Source organism: Lathamus discolor, chromosome 3 (genome assembly GCF_037157495.1).
Source record: "Lathamus discolor isolate bLatDis1 chromosome 3, bLatDis1.hap1, whole genome shotgun sequence".
Classification (NCBI taxonomy): domain Eukaryota; kingdom Metazoa; phylum Chordata; class Aves; order Psittaciformes; family Psittacidae; genus Lathamus; species Lathamus discolor.
In genome coordinates, this window is record NC_088886.1 from 66529569 (window position 1) to 66549904 (window position 20336).

General features: G+C 51.6%; 1 protein-coding gene and 1 long non-coding RNA gene across 3 annotated transcripts; one reads left to right on the top strand and one right to left on the bottom strand.

The window, feature by feature from the left end:
• The first annotated feature begins 5525 nt into the window (after positions 1-5525).
• On the top strand, positions 5526-9581 carry LOC136011040 (uncharacterized). 2 transcript variants are annotated; one of them, XR_010611162.1, is made up of 4 exons: positions 5526-5846; positions 6404-6483; positions 6602-6810; positions 7548-9581. It is a non-coding gene; the product is annotated as an uncharacterized LOC136011040 (long non-coding RNA). The 2 variants fall into 2 exon arrangements; XR_010611161.1 differs by having other exon boundaries at positions 5526-6483.
• A 4368-nt stretch (positions 9582-13949) lies between these two features.
• On the bottom strand, positions 13950-17438 carry ARL4C (ADP ribosylation factor like GTPase 4C). Its single transcript, XM_065669672.1, has one exon. The coding sequence runs from the start codon at positions 17272-17274 to the stop codon at positions 16696-16698; it is 579 nt and encodes a 192-aa protein (XP_065525744.1). The 5' UTR covers positions 17275-17438; the 3' UTR covers positions 13950-16695.
• Between the last annotated feature and the right edge of the window lie 2898 nt (positions 17439-20336).

Consider the following 20336-nt stretch of genomic DNA (forward strand, 5'->3'; position numbering starts at 1 on the left):
TTCCTTTCCCTTCCTGACCTCCAGAGAGTATTCTGGAAAACCAGTTCTTAAGATGGTATTGCAGCAGGGGTAAAAATAGCTGAACAGATGAGATGGTCTCTCTGTCAGCACAAACACTTCCACGTGCCTATAGAGCAGAGAAAATGAAGCCTGTGGCAGGAAACAGAGGGAACCTGTATACAAAAGAAGGAAATTTGGGAAGAATGACTAATCTAAGAGAGGAAACTAGGTGCTGTGGCCTGCTGTGAGCAAGGCAAGTGTCTCAGAGCATCAGGCTAATGTGCATGTTGTGCAGTGCATGTTGATGGGTTCTAGTGGAGCAGGGCTGCTGGGCTCTCAGGGACAGGAGCTCTGAGGGCTCCATCTGAAGAATGGTGTGGGATGAAGTTTGAACATGCTCCTAACGTGCCAACCTGGGAGCTGCTTATCCCTCAGTGTCAGCACAGTGATTTATGAGGGGAGCCCAGTTTAAAGCTTCCAGTGCTCGAAGCTGTTGCTTTTGGGAGGAGTGATGACTGAAACGGAGCTTGCTGGCTCCTGTAGCTTCCTGTGGGTGCCTGTTACGTGATGTGATTCTCTCATTGCAAGAAATGTTTCTTGGAGACAACAAAGAGCCCACAAATAGGCTCCTGATCCATTTTATCCTTTCCATCCATCTCCCCTGTTGTCTCAGCAGAGCTGCCCTCCTTTCGCAAGGCTCCCACCCTCAGGAATTCCTGGGAAGGGGAGATGTGGGGCTTCAGCTTTGGTTTTAACTGTTCACTACCGAGATTACGCTGGGGGATGGTTTGACCTGTTGGTGAATGAGGGCTCATACTTTAGAGGTGACTTGGCTGCAGCACTCACAAGGGCTGTGGGAAACTGAAAGAACAGATAAGAACATAAGGAGAAGCTGAAAAACAGCAGGGAAGACTTGGGAAAGCCATTGCTCCTACCTCGAGCAAAAGACTGAGCATCATTGCTGGAGGCATGGATGGGAGAGACTGAAAAAGGAGGCACAAAGCTTCCTGTCATCTGCAGGTTTGTCCTGCCAAGAGGTGAGCTCATCAGGTGGAACAAATTCATCAAGACCCACCCCTCCACAGCCTGTGCCTGACCTCCTAGAACCACAGCCTGGTTTGGGTTGGAAGGGACCTTAGAGCTCATCCAGTTCCAACCCCTTGCCATGGGCCCATCCACTAGAGCAGGTTGCTCCAAGCCCTGTGACAGATTCAAAGACCTTGACCATGAGCAACCCTGGGATCTGTAGTGCAGAGCTGCTGATCCAGTATGTGGACTTGAGTTAGGTCATAGCAGGCTCCATGGCTCCAGTTCAGTGATGGATGGACATGCCATAGCCCAGATTAGAGGTTATCTAGGCTATTTAGGTTATTCTAGGCATGTGTGTTATCTCAGTATCCAACCCTCTCTATGATCCTGGACAGTGAAGAACTGGTTTTATCCCCACAGCCTTCAAACTTTAACTTTCAGCTGTTCCTTTTCTCCTCTTCATCACACACCACTTCTGCCCCAATGCATCTCACTTGATATCACTGTGTTCACTGAAAAGGGCGTAAGAGTTTCTTTTAGCCTGCTAAATTATCACTAACCCAGAGCACAGCATCCAGAATGTTCTGTTTAACAGCTCACAAAGGCTGGCAGGCAGTCTGCTCTGTGGGAGTGGGCTTTGAACAGAGAGTTGGAGTTGTCCTTCCAGCCTCTGGCCCAGGGACTTGCAGTTGTTATCCTCACCCATAGGGTCCAGTCCCTGGGCTTGAATCCAGCCCAAGGGGAAAAGAGGGTACTCAGTATCAGGAAAGTAGATGGGCTTGTGATGCCAATTCCTCTTTCTTCTATTTTATCCATTCTAAACCCCATTTCTAAACACTTTTTAGGGAGTGCATTCAAGGCTGTGGATGGCAGACAGCCTGGGTACTTGCTACTGTTCAGTCTTTTTTGAGGGAGAAGCCCTTTGTAGGCAGCATCTTCAAAGGGAGATGTTATCTCTTGTCAAACAGATGGTCCTCTGCCCTCAGGAGATCTTTCCCGAAGGTCAGGGTGCCCACTGCATGGTCCCAGGCCAGGAAATGAGCATGAATACATGGTTTGGAGCAGAGGCCTAGAGGACGTCTGGGTCCATTAGAATTCCACCACTGTGACTGGACTCTTTGCTAGCTCATAAGGCATGATTCATGCCTGGGCCTTTCTTTGTGGCAGGGGTTTTTAGAAGAGCTTTCTCTGATGCATAATGAGAGCTGAGTGAGTGATGGATCCTTCCCTCACTTGGGATATTTATAGCCCTTTGCTTTCTTCTACAGCAAGTCACCTATTTTCGCAAGGCTCGTGGGCGCCTCGTGTCACTGAGACTTCAGCTCCTCTGCCAAAGGAGCCTGGCCAAGGGCTCAGAGGTTCCCCAGCACTGGAATGGTGGATGGCTGGGGCCTTCTTAAGAAACCAAGCTAAAAGCCATGAGATTACACAGGTCACTGTGTGTTTGGAGGCACCAAGGGTCACGTTTCCCATCTGTTTTTCCACAGACAGGCAGGCTAACGTTTGTTTCTTGGTTTGCACTGGGCCTGGGTTCTCATATCTTGCTGTGGAAGCTGAGATTATATTGGTATCATCTCTTCCAGGGTGCATCAGCTCTGACCGTACCAGGTGGGATGAGATCCAAAGCATCTGGTGTGGGTTTATTATAGCTCTTCTCCTTACACAGAACGGACGGATGGTCTCTGGGGGCTTATTCTGCTTTCTGGGTAAGCAGGCAGAGTTCCCTGACTACTCCTGTGTCCCAAAGCCATGTGTCTGGATACCTGCTTTCACTTGGAGGGCTCGAGAGAGAGGAGCAGGTCACTAGCAAAGTTGCCAAGATGTGCATCCAATCTCTAAGGCACTGTTTTGTAGTCTCATATAGCTGGAGCCACAAGGAATGGATTCCAGAGCTGGATTCCACAAGGAATGAATGCTTGCACAATGGAGGTTTGAGCCTAAGGGAAGCCTCCTGTATCAGAAGAAAATAAATAGAGGGCTTTAAATACTTCATAGCCCTTTGTAACTTTCTCCAGGGAGAGTTTTGTGTCTTCTGCTCCAGCAGTGAATGCAGGCTGCCATCTCCCATTATGGGAACAATAGAAAACAGACTCAAACTGAGGGCAAACCTCTATTCTGAGGGCTCTTTCCATCAGTACCAAACCCACAGCTTCTGGGGTTTTGTCTTCATGTATTTTCCTTTTGATTTGTTTTAGCACAGGAAAACCAGACTTTCCCCACCACAGATGCTTTTTTCTCCCTTTCCCCCTCCATCACCCCATCCCCAGGCTGGTCTGTGGCACACGTAAGCCTTCATACCCCCCTTCCCTGTGCCGGGGGGGCTGCCCAGTACCATCCTCCTGCAGCTCTGTGCACTTGTGCCCTCTTCCCCTTCCCACAGCCTGATTTATAGCCTTTATCTTTCCCTTTCACAGCTGCCCCTCACCACGCCTGACCTCTGCTCCCTGCATACCTGGCATTCCTCTGGGGGGCCACAGCAAAGGCGTTCCTCCCTCCCTGGGCCACTCAATATGAGACCAATGGGGACCCTCAGCTATATCCACCCATGCTGGCACCCAGCCCTATGCTTTCTCTGCCCCAGGTCAGTAAAGGCCATGGGGTGATGTGTGTCTCCAGGAAGGATGCTCTGGCTTTGATGTACAGACAGCAACAGTGGAGTCTGCCCCTGCCCTGGGGATATGCTGCTCCTCCAGCCCAACTCAAAACCCCATCTGGCTCCTTCTTTGAGGCTGGGGAGATGTGGTGCTGGGCCTCCCTAGGGATGGCATGTATGATAGGGTTAGAGAGAAGCCACCCACCTGACACTGACATGGTAATATTTGGTTTTGTCTCATCAGTTCTTTTCCCCTTTCCAGCCCCTGTGCAGGACCTAAGCACATACAATGATGCTGAAAATGGGGATCACATCATATCACAGAATCCCAGCCTGGTTTAGGTTGGAAGCGACCTCAAAACTCATCCAGCTCCAACCCCTGCCACAGGCAGGGACACCTTCCACTAGAGCAGGTTGCTCCAAGCCCCTGTGTCCAACCTGGCCTTGAACACTGCCAGGGATGGGGCAGCCACAGCTTCTCTGGGCACCCTCTGCCAGTGCCTCAGCACCCTCACAGGGAAGAGCTTCTGCCTAAGAGCTCATCTCAGTCTCCCCTGTTCTGGCAGGTTAAAGCCATTCCCCTTGTCCTGTCCCTACAGGCCCTTGTCCAAAGCCCCTCTCCAGGTTTCCTGCAGCCCCTTTGTGCACTGGAGCTGCTCTAAGGTCTCCCCTTAAGGAGCCTTCTCTTCTCCAGGCTGAACCAGCCCAGCTCTCTTAGCCTGGCTCCAGAACAGAGCTGCTCCAGCCCTCACAGCATCCTCTGAGCCAGTGGGGATTATCCCTCCCTGGTGTCTTGTTTTCAAGCTCTGTGAGATGAGAGCCATCCCCAGGGATAGATCAGCAAGGGCTCAGACTGAAGCTGGCCTAGAAATGATATCCCCCGAGCTATCCCCCCTTCACCCTGTCCCTGCTTCCCCTTCCCTCCAACAATCTCAGCCCTGGCTGGTGGGCTGAGGGTGAGCAAGGAGGGAAGCTCATTCCTTTGCCTTGTCTCTGGGAATCACTTTGCTGGATGGTCACTGTGCGGTTGGTTAAGGTCTGTAGGCAGAGGAAAAGTGGGGTGGCAGAGCACCCACACTGCAATTGTAACCAGGGAGATGAATTGATGGGGGGCACAGGGACCCAAGGCTTTTGTTGTGTTGCATCTTAGCTTTGTCATCACACACTTTTACCCTAGACAAGGCTTTAGTACTAAACCTGTGTCTGATGTCTCTAAGGTCAAGAACAGTCTGTGTTTGTAGGTTGGCTGCGATGGGTCTTACACGATCCTCTTCTAACATGAGTTCCCAACCAGCCTCCTGTACTCAGTGTTGTTTAAGGGCTCAGGCTCCTCTTTTCCCTTTGAAAGGATGAGAGCAGTGATGTGGTATCTGATGCTGCAGTTTTAACTTGGCCCTTTTGGGCTTTCAGGGCTCTCTGTCCCATCCTCAAAGCCATGATTATAGTAATTTATTACGCACACAGCCTTGCGGTGCATCTCTTTGCATTCAGAAGCTGAGTGCTTCAGCACAGGGACAAGAGCAAACCTTTGGGAAAGCAGGAGTTCATCTCCTGGTCCTGGTGGCTTGTCATTTGACTCCTAGGTAGGTGGAAAACCCCAGCCTCAAGGGGTTTGCTCACTGCAGCCATCCTCTTGTGTTCTTCCCTTGCCTTACCCTGTTGGAATGACTGTTAAAAGGGACAGAACCACTTCCAGCAGGCAGACAGAAGCAAGTTAAAGTCTCCCAGAAAGAGTTAAATGTGAGGGTAAAAGGGGCTCCTTTAAATCCTCATAACAGTAAAAGCCATGAGTCAGGCTGTTGCAAAATCCTGAAACTGGCATGAAAGTCGTGAGTTAATTTTGGGGGTTGTTCCTGTTTAATGCTCAGCACTGGCTGTTTTCCATCTGCTGCCTCAGCCAAGAGGTTGCAAGTTCCCCTCTTCTGACTTCGGGGCTCCTCAATGTGAAAAGTCCTCCCCCAGGTCATGGAGCTTTTGATAAACCATTAAATACCACAAAGCTCCCAATGGAATTACCAGGAGTGGCCACTGTGTGGATGAGCTGGAGCAAGCTGCTCTAGTGGAAAGTGTCCCTGCCTGTGGCAAGGAGTTGGAACTGGAGGAGCTTTAAGGCCCCTTCCAACCCAAACCAGGCTGGGGTTCTGTGATGCTACACTCTACGCTGTGCAGCACCAGGCCTGGTGATACAAGAGCTACTGAGAAGGACCCACTCTAAAGCTCTCAGGTTACCCAGTTTGATGTATTTCTGTCTTTGTTTTCTTTTAATGCAGCTATTTTTCTTGGGGGGGGAGGTATATGAGAATCATCAGACTGATTCAAACATGCCTCTATTTTGGATGCTGATGCACTAAACCTTATGATGGGGATGGAAGACCTCTCAGCTTCCCCTGGCTGTCCTGCTGCTGGTGAGGGAGGTGGGAAGGGGTGTGATGGTGGATGATGAAGGGGCAAGAGGCTTCTCAGTGATGGAAAGCAGTGTGTTTTCTACTCCTCTGGCACAGTTAGCTTCCAGCAGCAGGGAAACCAGCTGAAGGGATGTGAACACACCTACAAGGGGCATTTGAGCAAAGCCAAGCAAGCTCTATTGGAATAAAGTCCCATGGTGATTGGACCAAGAAGCTTGACCAAGCTCTGACACACCCTCTGTCCTGTCTCTTGGGAATGGTTGCCAAGTGGCTTTTGTATGTTTTGGTTGATGTGGTTCTTGCTGCTGTAACCATGGATTTTCTTGTGTTTACCCATACATTCCTATTTCTTCTCCTCCTCCCACCCTGTGCTAAGATGGTGTCTGATGACCAGCAAGGCCTGTGATTGATTTGGTTGCCTGGAGCCCATGTCGATTTGAGATTCAAATAGTTCTGGTTTGTAAAAGTCCATTTCTTTTTACCTCTTTAACAGTCAAGACTTGCTGCTTTCCCTCCAAGATGTTAGGCCTCGCCTGAGCACTCTAAAACTGAAGCTTTCACTTTTGGCTTTCAGAACTTCCTGCATCCAGCCCAGCCAGGGCTCTACAGGGAACCTGGGGTTTCATTCCCTCTCGTGCTGCCCATTTCTCCTGATGACTGAGCTGAAAGAGCAGGGAAGAGTCCCTATAGCCTCGAGAGATAGAGCTTGAGACATCCTCCTTGAGGTGCTGGAGATGATCTTCCCTGCCTTGATAGGACTCAGGGAGGTGAGAGCACCCTAAGGTGAGACCTTGAGCAATCAGGTGAACCTGAAAATCACAGAGACACACACTGGTTTGGGTTGGAAGGGACTCACCCAGTCCCACCCCCTGCCACCTTCCACTAGAGCAGGTTGCATCCAACCTGGCCTTGAACACTCCACTAGTTTTAAATCATAACTGCACCATGAAACTTGATCAACTTGGCTTTGTAAAGCTCCCTCTCTGTCTTATTTCACTCAGTCAAGACATAACCCTTAGCCTTACTGCCATTAATGTAGGGTCTGGATAAAGTGGAGGTTTCAAGCAGGGACACAAAACCATCCTCACTCCCATCCTACCCCCAGCTCTAACAGCAGGAAGTGTCGAGGATGAGGAGGAGCGCAAACCCCCACATGGATTGGGTTGGTTTTCTGAGTGACCCCATCAACAGCAGAGAAGAACAAGAAGTCAGAGCTGTTTAGGAACTTCCCTGCATAATCTCCTGACTCCAACCTGAAGCTCCAGATATTCCTCTCACCAAAGAGGGCATCTTTTTAAGTGGATTTACCTTTTCAGCTCTAACCAATGCTGATCCCCCTCGCCTTTAGCTGTGTTTCACCAGCAGGATTAGGCTTTACATGAACTGCCCTTAGCAATGTCCTGGGAGCTCATATCATGCACCGGACCCTGTTTCCCACTTCCAAACACCTTCTCCTTCCTTTTCAGCATGTCCCTCTGCTGCCAAAAGTAACTGAACTCTGGATCTTCAATTCTTTTTAGGCCTTGGCCCCATTGAAGCACTGCAAAACGTTACTTGGAACTGAACCTTCCTCTCAAAAGTCGCATCACACAGCATAAGCTCCTGCAGTCAGAAGTCTCCTGACATCTCTACGTTCAATCTGTTGATGGAAGCTGTTTTTCTGCCATGATACCTTTTTCACAAGCTATATATTTGCTCTTGCTAGGGCTTCTCAATTCAAACTGATATGTCAGGGCTCCTGGCTTATGCCAGCACAACAAGGTTTCTTGAGAGTAAATCATTACATTTGCAAGGCTGAAGCTGGAAGCTGGATTTCTACTCCTGTGGACCAGCCTGCAGAGAAAAGCTCATCTAGGCCATGCATAGATGCAAATGAATACAGATCTAGGGTGAATTTGGGGAGAAAAGTAGCAATTGCATCCAGAGTGGGTTGCATTAAAGCTTGCAGAGGGAAAGGAAGGACCCAAAGTAAATGAGTCCACCTGGGATAAACAGGAATAGCTCTTCTGGCCAGAGCAAAGCCTGAGAAGCAGTGCTGAAGGGAATGAAAGATAAACTGCTTTTTCCTCTTGCCCTCCCTCTTGTTATTATCTACACATAAATTATTCACATTCTTTGCAGGCTGAGTCTTGTCTTGACTGAAGGGGTTCAGATCATTAGAAACACAACAATTCTCTGCATAGTTCACGACAAAAGAAGCTCCAACAGGGCAGCAGGTTAGACGCAGGGGGGGAAAGGGATAGAATTCCTTCTGCTGTCACTTCTGCTCCTGAGAGTTTCTTGAGGGCTCTGGACTCCTGAAACCAGAGACTCCTGGATACCCAGCAAGAAAAAAGCCACAGCATGGAGAAGATGGAAGGACCTCTCAGATAGGCCAGAGAACCCATTGTGAGTAAGGGTGGGATGCTCTTGATGAGCATCACCCCAGGAGGGGAGGCCAGAGATGCTGTGCACAGCCTCCCCTTTTGCCCTGCACAGCTTTCAAGGTACATTTCATTCTGTCCATTTAAGAACTGAATGTGCCTTTAAAGGTTTCCAGTAAAGAGCTATCTCACAGCAAACATGATCCAGCCCAGAACTGCTGTTTCAGCATTATCTGAATACTCAAGGTCACTGCAGTTTGCTTCTTTTTCAGCCCCGGAGTGGCATTTTGCCATCAGCATTTCCATGAAATGGGTCATTTTTGATGAATTCTCAGGTTTGGATGGCAAGGGAGGAGGAGCACTGGATGATTTCCAAGCGGTTCCATTACAGATGCCAATGTTTTGCACAGGGCCTCTCTCACCCTGCCTTATTGATCACCAAGACACAACCTTGAAGGGTTGACTCTACCCAATGATGGGGTCTGGATGAGCATCCCCATGCTGCCTCTATGGGCATCTCCACTGTAGCTCCCCTCGTTCAAGAAGAAATACCCTCTTTAAGAGGGGCAGGCAGAGCCATGGCTCAGCTAATAGGAAAGGAGGCTTCTAGAAGGGATTGGAGTTGGTGAGCCCCACACCACACCTCAGTCCCACAAGCTGGCAGGGAACAAGTCAGTTCAGTGTTGGAATGAGGCTTCCACCTCTTCCCAGTGCCATCAGGCTCATGCTGGAAGGTGATGCAGGGAAGCAGCTCTCATAAGCTGCAGTGCAGGTCCTTCAGCTGATGAAGACAAGGCTCCTCCAGCTCCAGCTTGTGTTGGAAGTCAGCCTTTCTCTTCCCTAACATATGCTTGGGATGCCTACTGGGACACATGGCTGCCTGCTGGGGCTGAAACCATGGGGAGAATGTCCTGCTGACACAAGAGCTAATGAAGTATTTGCACTATACTGTCCCTGTGTGCTATTATATATGTGTAAATGTATATATATAATGTAAGTATAATGTAGATATGTATAAAAAGCAGGACACAAATTAGATATAAACATATGTGTGTATATATATATATATATAAAAAGCATACCAAGAACTTACTTACAAGTAATTACGAATGAAGAATTTGCACACTGCCATGGTCTCAGCAGGCACAGCTCCCCCCTTCTCCCTCCCATCTTCCTGCGTCACTGTCTCTGTTATCTAGCTAAAAATAAAGGAGCGTTGGGCACCCATATGTCCCATGGGTGACCACATGATAAACATCAAGCCTTGGTGTTAGCAACCCATAAACAGGGGTGGGGAGCAGCAGCCTGCGTCTCTCTGTGCAGTTGTTGCCTCAAGAAGTACCCAGGCTCCAGCCCTGCAGTGTGGCAAGGAGGTGAGGAATGAGGATGCTGCTCATGGACCCTAATCCCTCTTCTCCCAGGCTTTCCCTCATCCAGAGCTAAGGCAGTTTTTAGCTTCAAGTGAGCCATTAGAGGCTCTCTCAGCCCAGAGCATCCTCAGAGGTTGTAAACCCTCTGGCCACAGTGATAAAAACCCAGCAGGGCTCTTCTTCCCAATCCAGACCCTTTCCATGACCTCACGATGGGATTATGGCTTCCTCATGCTCCACTGCTCTCTTCAAACACATTGTCACACCAGGACTTACCCGCCTGCAGTCATGCTTCGGTGCCCATTCCCCCCCAGCAGTTACCAGGGACACAGAGCAGCCAGGCTGAACAGAAGTGCTGATGCTGAGGTTTCACAAGGAGTTTGAGCCCCACCACCTCCTGCTTTGCTCTCAGTGAGTTGTACAGGGGGCTGGCAGGAGTTAGGGTTAGGGTCCCAGATGTAAGCTTTGCATCACACCCTTATGATGGAAAGAGGAAGATGGGCAGCAGCTGGGAGAGACTCAGCTTCAGTGCCACAAGCTGAAGGCAAAACTGGCAGGGGATTATCCTAAATCATCCCTATCCTATTCCCAATAGGAGATGCTCCAGGGCTGATAGAAGCATAGATGGTGGGTTGGCTTTTTGAGGGGGATCTTTTTTTCCCTTCTAAGCAATCAGGCAGTTTCTCAGGCTGGGCTGGGAAGAGCGTGGTCCACCCTGTGAGGATGCGGTAGGCAAGAAACCATTGCAAAGCTGCAGCATTGCCATTTCCCCTTCGGGCTGTGGACATTTTAAACAGGCAGCAGAAGCCAAAGGACGGGGAAGTTGCCAAGGAGTTGAAAGGGGCCCCTTGTTAGTGGAAGCAGCAAGGGAGGGGGCTTTCCAAGAGCTATTTAAACATTAACCAGCACAACAATTGCCCTGTGTTCCTATTCCCCACTGCCAGGCTGGTCTTTCACCTCTGCAGGGTCCTGAGCTGCCTCCAGCCCTGGCACAGTGCTGGGACAGTGATAGAAGCCTCCGTGCCACCTCCTCTGCCTGCAGGACTGCATGACCACCCCTTTGGGCTGCCAAGAGGTGTGGGAGCAGGGGACTAAAATGGGTTATGAACATCCTTCTTGCAGTTATAACTTGGATGTGGCTGGAGGGTTTCAGAGCCACAGCTCCTAAGATCAAGTCAGCATTGAGCTGATGGATGTTGAACAGAGGCACTGAGCTCTGATGCAGGACCTGCAGCTATCTCCCCCTAGCCAAGCACCATTCAACTCCCCTCCCCATCATGTAAGGACAATCCTGCAGGTTTGGCATCTTTACTGTGGGGATCTGAGTATCATAAAACCACCAGTTGGGTTTTTGCTAGCCTTCAAAGTAAGGCTAATGCTGACAAACTTCTTTTACAGCCTGAGGGCATCTGAAGTGATGTGACCAGGGTCAGGCAGGAGCCGATGGCATTGAGACCCAGCTTTGTGTCCTGCTCTCTTTCCAGCAGCAAAGTACAGGTTTGAAAGCAATGACAGGTGGGATCAGGAGCTTTGGGTGTACTTTGCCTCTCCAGACACCAACTTCTGGGAATGCTGCAGCCCCAGCACTGAGGTATCACAAGAAACTGTCTGAGCTGACAGTAGCCCACTCCAGAGGCAGAATGTGGGTACCACTGGGCAGGAGTGATAAAGGATGATGAAGATGATGATAATGATGGTGATGACAATGATGATGATGTGTGAGTTAATGAAAAGCTGGGTGCAACAATCTCTACATTCCATTCCCCAGTGTCTGCCCCTCATGCTGCAGCATCTTTGCAAGCCATCAGATGTCCTTAGTCAAGGCTGTCATGGAGGGAGGTATCATAAGGACCATGGGATTATGTCTGGTCACCCATCAGCTGGGTGCAGCTCCAGCATGAACACTTGGGAGATTTATAGGCTTCATAACTCACCTTCCACCAGTACTTTAATGTAATTGTTCTTTTTTGTAAGCTTTCCTCCTTTAAATCTCACTCAAAGATCCGAGAGAAGCAAACACAGGTTAAGCTGAAACAAACCAAAAGGTTTATAGAGCAAATATTCCCAGGCTGGGCTCTCCATATTCTCATGTCATTGTAAACCATCCTCAATAAGAATGTGCTTGTGCTGAAGTGGCTCAATTGTGCTCTATAGGAAAGCGCTACCTTCTCTGTGCCTGGTGTCCTGCAGCACTGGCTCCCAGCAGTGGCCTTTTGCTGCTCAGACCCAAGGTGTATGTGATCTGGGGTAATTCATGTTGAAGAAGCTCTAGGATTGAGCTGACTGAATGAAACAAAGCACATAGGCTCCAAATTGGAATTAGTGGGGGGTTTTCTTTGTTCTCTTTGTAATGGTTTATAGCCCATTTTAAAGACATGGTCATTCCCCCCTACCGAAACTGCCCACAAGTTCTGCCATGTGAAAGGTTGTAGGTCCTTCTCACTGCTCCCAGCCAATGCTTGCAGAGATCTGATGCAGCTCATAGCTCTGGGGCAGCATCCTCGGGCACTCCACGTGCCACAGGGGTCCCCAAGCATCAGGAGACCACAGCTTCAGCACCACTTGCTGCTTCAGTGCCCTGCCTGCTTGGGGAGATGGCTCCGCAGCATCAATCATGGCCAGTGTGCTGCTCCTTGTGCAATGTTCTCATGACAACGGGCTTAAACACGCAAAACCCCCTGCTGACAACAGCACTCTCTGGCCAGGAGGAGTTGTGTGCCTCGCAGGAGGATCTATGTCCTTGCAGCTCGAGGCACAAGGAGGTTTGCTTGCAAGAAGACACAACCCCTCCTGCAAGCCAGTGGCTTTGGCAGTGAAATAAACCCTGCTCACAGTGGTTTCAGTTGCACAGTTGCACACACAGAGTCACAGCCTCCCAAAATCTACAGCCCAAGCCCTAATGGCTGTTTCTGCTCCTCCATGCAGGGGCAGGGATGGTTTCCCCCATTACCCCCCAAACTAGGAGGAGGAAAGCCCACCACAGCTCCATGTGGAATGCAGCAGGTCATCCTGTGTGCCCAAGGGACCCAAGTCTGTGCTCACTGGGGTACAGGGACAGGACAATGGTGTGCAGGAACACCTTCCTGAAGAGGCTCCTGCCAGGTTGGGTCAGCGAGGACAAGTTCCTCTGTGCTATGGAGGGTACAGGCACTACAGCATCAGGTCCTGGGCTTCCAGATCCACGGAACACAGGCCAGGAGAAGCACATGATGTCCTGCATGCTGCTTGGACAATAAGGCTGGAGGCACAAAGGGAAGTGATGGTCAGAAGCATCCTCAGGAGCACCATGCCACCTGTGTGGCAGAGGGACAGGAACCCATTGGTGATGCTCTGTGCAAGCCTGTGGGGATCTGCACCTCTCAGAGGCTCCCTGCATAGTCACAAGCCAGCTGAGCACTCAGTAACTCAGTCCTTGAATGCCACACATCCAACTGAGCTCCAAAGGGTTTCTGGGCATGTACAGATAGGTGCTCAGTAACTGCACCACTGTTAAAGTCTTGAGGTTCGTTTCTAGGTCCTGCAGCACTTTAGAACGCAGATGCTGCTAAGCAGGCAGCCCATCCTCACTGTGCACACTGGAAACCTGGGAGGCAGAGAGAAGCTTAAGCAGGACAAGTGCTCACAAGCCCTACCAGATTCCGCTTTCACACATGGGGCTCATCACTTCCTCTCTGCTGCCTTGTCATCACTTCAGCAAAGGAGAAGTCACTTAACCAACGCAGGCTGTCCTCTCTGAGATGTCACCCTGTGTTTCCTGTGTCAGCAGCCACCCAGGAGCAGAGGCAGCCTCCAGCACTGCAGCATCCCGTTTTCAACTGTTCTTAAAGCCTGATGCTTTAACCCCTGCAGACCTGGCTCTCTGCCACTGAGGCCATACACAGAGTAAACACCAGCACTTCCTCACCTTTAAGTGCTGCGTGATCACCTCCTCCATATCCATTTACCATAGGAAGAGGGGAGGGAAAAAAACACCCACCCCAAAGAGTGCTCTCCCCTTTCATGAAGTGACCTGCAAAGAGCTCAGATTGAATTAACTGCAATATTATCCATGTCCTAGAAGGCAGCCCCATGTCCAGTGATCCTGAGCAGGTCACTTCTCCATCCCTGCGCCCATGGCTCCTCTCCCTGGGGAGGCAGGAGCAACCTTCCTCACCACACGCAATGAGAACCAACTGCAAACTGCAGCATCGCCATTGAGAAATAAGGAGAACACATTTATTTTCTCTTTGTTGTTGTTTTTATCAGGCCCTTTCATTGTATAAATAATTTATTTCGGTTCACAGCATTATGTCTGCATCTTTTAAAAAACAAAAGAAGGAAAGACCAGAAGGAACAGAGACTGACGGACAATGGCAGGGGTAGGACATGGGATACCCAACACTGATGGGAACACTGCAGAGGTACCTGGGGACATGAGAGCGGTACCTCATGAGAGCTGCTCAGTTAAACCCAATGAAGGTCATTCAAACCTATGTCAAGACCCACAACCTTGCAAAGAACCCAGCTCATTTCCACAGCCGCAACCCAAGTGCTTTCCCTTCACCACTGCTGTGCTGAGGCACATGTTCCAGCCCACCCCCGGCGACGCGCATCTCCATACAGGGGGAACGACTGGGCACAGGTCTGGGAAATGTCACTGGAATACCATGGAAGCCATTGGGAAAAGTCTATTTAATTATTGCAGAAAGCAGAGTCAGTGGGAATGGCACCGCCGCATCGTCCCACCTCGGCTCAGCTGAACCCTCCAGCTCACTGTGCTCTGCCATGTCTCCAAGGGGATGCTCTAACCAACACCGAGCTCCAGAGATACATGCCACCAGGCTTCCCAGGCCAGCATTTCCTAATCCAAGCCCTACAACAAGGAAGCAAACCCCTGCACGTGTGACCTTTATAAACCTGATTAATTGCTCATGGGGAAAGCACAGCTTTACATTTTGCCTCCCCAAAAGATCAATGCATGTGGCTTCTGTGGCATCAAAAAGAAATATGTGAAGTTCCTTTTTCCTCTCTCAACAAGTGCCAGCATTGGAGGTGAAGACAAAGAAAGCAAAGCCAAGGCAGTGGGAACAGAGCCACCTGAGCTGATGGGACCAGCCCACTCAGCACACAAGCTGGGGCTCATGTACCCCAACCACCCCAAAAGCAGCTATTGGGAAGGTGCTGCACTCGTTGCTGCAAAGGGGAGAATCAACTCCCTAAAACCTGAAGGGCATTTTCCTTTTGTCTGCTTGGTGCTTTCCCCTTGGCTGCTCTGAGAAAGGGGTTTTCAATGGGGAAAGCTGGTGTAAAATCACCAGGGAAAAACCCTGCCGTGCTGCATGGCTCTAAACTCGGGATATCAGGACCCTGAGGGCTGCCTGCTTCTGCGCTGGGGGCAGTGTGGAAAGCCAGGGAGGGCTGGGTCCCAGGCCGAAACCACACACAGCAAATGGCTTTTGGGCCCCAGTCCCATACAGGTAGCAGAATGTTCACCTGCAGAAGGCCTTTTCCGAGGCCAGGCTGGACAGAGCCTTGGGTGACATGGTCTAGTGTGAGGTGTCCCTGCCCATGGCAGGGGGTTCGAACTGGATGATCTTAAGGTCTATTCCAACCCAAACCATTCTATGACAGAGGAAGGCCTATCCGTGCCCCAGGCATCCAGCAGGCAGAGGCAGCAAGGGGCTTTCTGCTGTGAATCGGGTTTAGATCTTCAGATATATATATAAAACTAACCCCCCCCCCCCCCCCACCATGTTACCCACCCCCATTCCCATGTCTCCTCGCACTCTGCCATATTCCCGGCACTGCCGAGTCCCTTTCCAGCAGATTTTGCTAGCTCTGGCCATCTGAGCTGGCCATCCCACCCTGCCATGACCCTCCCTTCAAACCTGCCCTTAGCAAGCTATTCCCTGACCTCTCACAGCGAGACCAGTACCACAAAGCTTGCTTTTGGCTTGGCTTTATTCCCTAACCCCTAGTTTTGACCGCCCCAGCTGGAAGCAAATGAGCACCATGGAGCTGAGCACAATAAGGACCCACTCGGGGCTTTGCTTCAGAAGGTGACACGCTGAGTCTTTGAGATGGGGCACTCCTGGGAGACCCTCACGATGCTTCCAGCAGCATCATCCCAAATCCTTGCCTTTCTTATCTGCTTTTTCCAAGCAAACAGCTTAAAGCTCAGCACCGGTCAGCCAAGCACCCCTGGCACTGCAGCCTTACAGGGCTGAAGGCTGCCTGTCCTTGCTCTGCACCCTACAACACCAGCCTGTGGGGTGGGTGTGTGTCTCCTCACCCACCATCACCCCCCCCCCCCCCCCCGACATTTTGTGCTGGTCCATCCCCACCTTCGGCTTCCAACACCCCTTCCCACCGACAAATGGAGGGATGCAGCGGGATGCAGCAGCATAGGGGCGCAGCTTGAAGCCCCCTCACCGCTGACCTTGCCGAGCCCCGGGCGCTGCTTTTACCACACACACACACACGCACACACCCGCCTCGGCCCCAAATGTACACGTTAAAGATCCAGAAGCACGCTGGGCTCCTCTCAAATGCACTTCAACAGGGTCCTGCCCTGTTCACACACACACACCCACCCCGGCACACAAAAGCTCGGTGGTCCCGAAGGATGGAGGGGGTCTCGCCCCAAAAGCATGTTTCCGTCCGGATCCGGCCCGTGGGAGCACGGTGGTTCTAGGAAAGGGGCGGTGGGAAAGGGGAGAGATCCCGGCTCATCGCCCGCAGCCGGGATCTGGGCTTGGCTGGCAGGAGCGGCTTTGTTATCACCACTATTGTCTGTGCACTGGGAAAGGAGGGAAGAAAAATGAGCAGGAAAACAAAAAAAAATAGGAAAACCAAAAATAATAAGAACTATTAAACCCAAAAGAGTCGCTTTGGTTCTCTCGCCCCCTCGGTTCCTTTGTCTGCTCCCCCAATCCCTCCCCGCGTCTGCGGGGCTTCTACCGCTTCTTCTTCTGCTTGAGGGACTTCCTCCGCTTCAGGATCATCTCGTAGAGCTTGTCCATGCCCTCCGTGAGCCCCTCGCCGATGATAGCGCAGGCGGGCTGGATATGGTAGGTGGTGGAAGGGGTGAGCTCATGGAGCGCCAGCTGCTTCTCGATCTCGGCCACCGGCAGGGACTTGGGCAGGTCCTGCTTGTTGGCGATGACCAGCAGCGGGGTGCCCTGGTTCTCGGCGAACTTGGTCACCTTGTGCAGCTCCGTTTTGGCCTCCTCCAGCCGGTCCACGTCCACTGAGTCCACCACGTAGATGATGCCATCGGTGCAGCGGCTGTAGGACTTCCAGAGCGGGCGCAGCTTCTCCTGACCACCCACATCCCAAAAGTGGCAGCTGATGCCTTTGGCCGTCCCGTTGCTCAGCCGGATCTTCTCCGTGTTGAAGCCGATGGTGGGCACGGTGTTGACGAACTCGTTGAACTTCAACCGGTAGAGCACCGTGGTCTTACCCGCAGAGTCCAGGCCCAGCATCACGATGTGCAGGGACTGGAAGGCGGAGATGTTGGACGAGATGTTCCCCATGACCACGGCTCACGCCGGGCCCTCACAGCCCCGCGCCCATCCCCGCGCCGCCGACCCGCAGGGGCACGGCTCGGGGTGAGCTGGGACAGGCAGGGAGCGGGCAGCACAGCTCCACGCGGCGGCGGCGGCAGCGATCGGGGACTGGCGGCACCGCCCGGGAGGAGGGACCACGCAGCTGCCTTCCGCCGCTGCCTTCCCCCGCCCTGCTCCTGCCTGCACCGCCCCTGATTCTGCCTGCCCCGCTCCTGCCCGCGTCGCCCGGGGTCAACCCCGGCGTGAGGCAAGGGGAGTTTCACCCTCCTGTGGTTAAAGCTCCGTTTCCGTCGTCACCGGGCACGGAAATCCCAGCCTGGTTTGAGTTCGAAGGGACCTTAAAGCTCATCCAGTCCCAGCCCCTGCCACGGGCAGGGACACCTTCCACTGGAGCAGGGTGCTCCAAGCCCCTGTGTCCAACCTGGCCTTGAACACTGCCAGGGATGGGGCAGCCACAGCTTCTCTGGGCACCCTGTGCCAGCGCCTCAGCACCCTCACAGGGAAGAGCTTCTACCCCTAAAAATAGCACCAAGCCAAGGCATTATTCACTGCACGTGAGACACCTGCTGCTGCTCCATGTGTAATCCCGGACTAAGGAAACCGGCAAGGTTCAAAGTGGTTCAGGCAGAGCTCACAGCGTCCAGCACAGCTAGAGACCCAGCTGCTCCTTCCAGGCCAACATGGGGACAGGGGAGCCACCCCTGCTGCATGCTCTGGGGTGCCCCAGTCTTTGCTGCTGCATTTATCCCTGGCATTGCTCCTAAAACAGCAGCAGGGTTGTTCCTACAATACTACACATCCCTCTTTCATAGCATATGTAGAATAAATACCAACTCTATCTGACAGCTTAACTAGAAAGCCCCGGAGAAAGAAGTGCTCTGCAGAAGACAGATACTGCTTTTTAACTTAGGATGCTTTCAGTACGCAATGTGCAGTAAGGATTGTCAGGCTGGAGTGCGATTATTTCTCATCTTCCTATTTCATCCCGAGGATGCGTGCTGCAGCTCTGCATGGCAATAAGAGTACCTGCTAACACACCCCATCACTGCAAATGCCTGCAGCTCACTGTGATGGGCTCAGAGGCGCAGCTTAGATGGGAATCACCATCTGGTGACAGTAGGAAAGGTGCAGGGACCTTTCACACCGTTGAGGGTTTGCTCTGGACCAGGCAAAGGTAGTGAGCTTCCAAGAGCATGTGCAGGAAACTCTGAGGCATCACCTCGCTCCAGGAGCTGGAGCATTAAAGGAATGCCAGAAATAGCAGAACAGGGTCACATCTGTGAGCAGCGTCACCAGCAGATCCCACTTCTCCTGCCTGCATTGCTCCAGCAAAAGCTTTCCTTACCGCTGCTGTGAAGGATAATCTCAAGGCAAGTGCAAGCCAGAATGAGGAATTCCTCCTCTCCCCTGCGTCACTTCTAACCCTCTCCTTCCCTCTTCCTTCATCCCCACCGCTGACGGCAGCTTTGAGCCTCGAGTCCAAAGGCTTCCTTTTCTAAGCAGGACACCAACATTTCTTTCACCTCAAACAGCCAAAGCCCAAAGGAGGGACTTCCCTCCTGTACACCCCTCCTTTATTCACCCCAGCACTGACTGTGAGTTAGGAATAAAGGCAAGGTTAGATAGGCAGGCTGATCAAACCAGAGGGATGCTCTAAAAAACGGCCTTATATTAGATGCTCCCAACGGGATGGAGATAAACCAGGAGCATTGCGGTGATTTATGCTGCACTAATGCCAGTTCTCCATAAATAAGCTGTTAAGACCTCCGCTGAATATTAAGCACAGCAATAACAGCGTTAATCGCAGCGGAGTCTGCCAAGTCCATCCAGTGGCAAATTTAGGGAGAGGAAACCCGCCTTTTCCGTAAGACCCCACCTTCTCCTCTGCTTTCTCACCCTTTCCACCTCCCCAAGGTCAAGCAGCCAAGGTTAAAGCCGGCATTAGCATCTAAATGTGTGTCTGCATGTCCCTGACAAAGGGACCGATCGCTGGTCCCCAACACTTCGTTCCAGCGGCAAGAAGACTGTTGCTGCCATAGTAACTGTTTTCAGACACGGCAATTACTTCTTCCCACCCCCCTTCCTATCCCATCTCCCTTCCCCCAGCTCATCCCATGCTTCCACGTATCTTTGGGTTATTTTGGGGGGATGGAACACAAAATGCCGGAGCCCGCACACATCCCAGAGACACCAGAGGGATGCTTCCCATGCTTCCAGGGCCCTCTCATGGATTATCTCTAATAGCGGCTTCTACTCTGCAGCCAATTACCCCCCTATCACCCAGGCTGACCCAAGCCTTGGCGCAGCAGCTTTTCCTGGCAAATCTGTTGACTCAGAGCAGGGGAAATGGGTTTGCAGAGAGCATCCCAGATCCTGGAGCATGGAGGACCCTCTCCCCCCTCCCCTGCCCCTTCCTTCTGGTTTAGTCTGCTCCCTTTTGTTTCTGCATCGAAAGCAGAGACACCAGCCCAAACAAAGCTACCAGGCAGGGCTGTAATTAGGGCTGCCCCCATTCCTGGAGATCGCTGAGGATCCTGTGACTAGTGCCTGGATGTGGGAACACCTCTGGTAGTCAGTTTCCTTTTCTTGTGCCACTCTCCTTCCTGCCTTCATCCAGTCTCTTTCCAAGGATCTTCCAGCCCACTCACTGGATAATGAGGCTGGGTAATGCAGGATCATTAAGTGCTGAACAGCCTTTGAGTCCCATAGGAGCCTTTTGGATATTAGCTCTGAGGGGTAAAAAGCTGGTTTAATGGGACTCCTTTGATCCTGTGGGGCTGCAGGAGCAGGGCGATACAGCTTGGGTACCCCCAGTGAGAGGGTTAAAAAGGGAGAGCCAAGGGGCACAGGGGAATAACAAGAGACAGATGCTGAATATTTCACACCAGGATTATCCCTCTCAGAGCTCCATTCACACCTCTGCTGTCTCTTGGAGGCAGCTTCACTTGTGTGCTTTTCTGTGCTCTGTCTCACCCCCATGCTTTTCGGGTGTCCATGTCCCTTGGAGCTGAGCCCTCCATCCCTGCCCC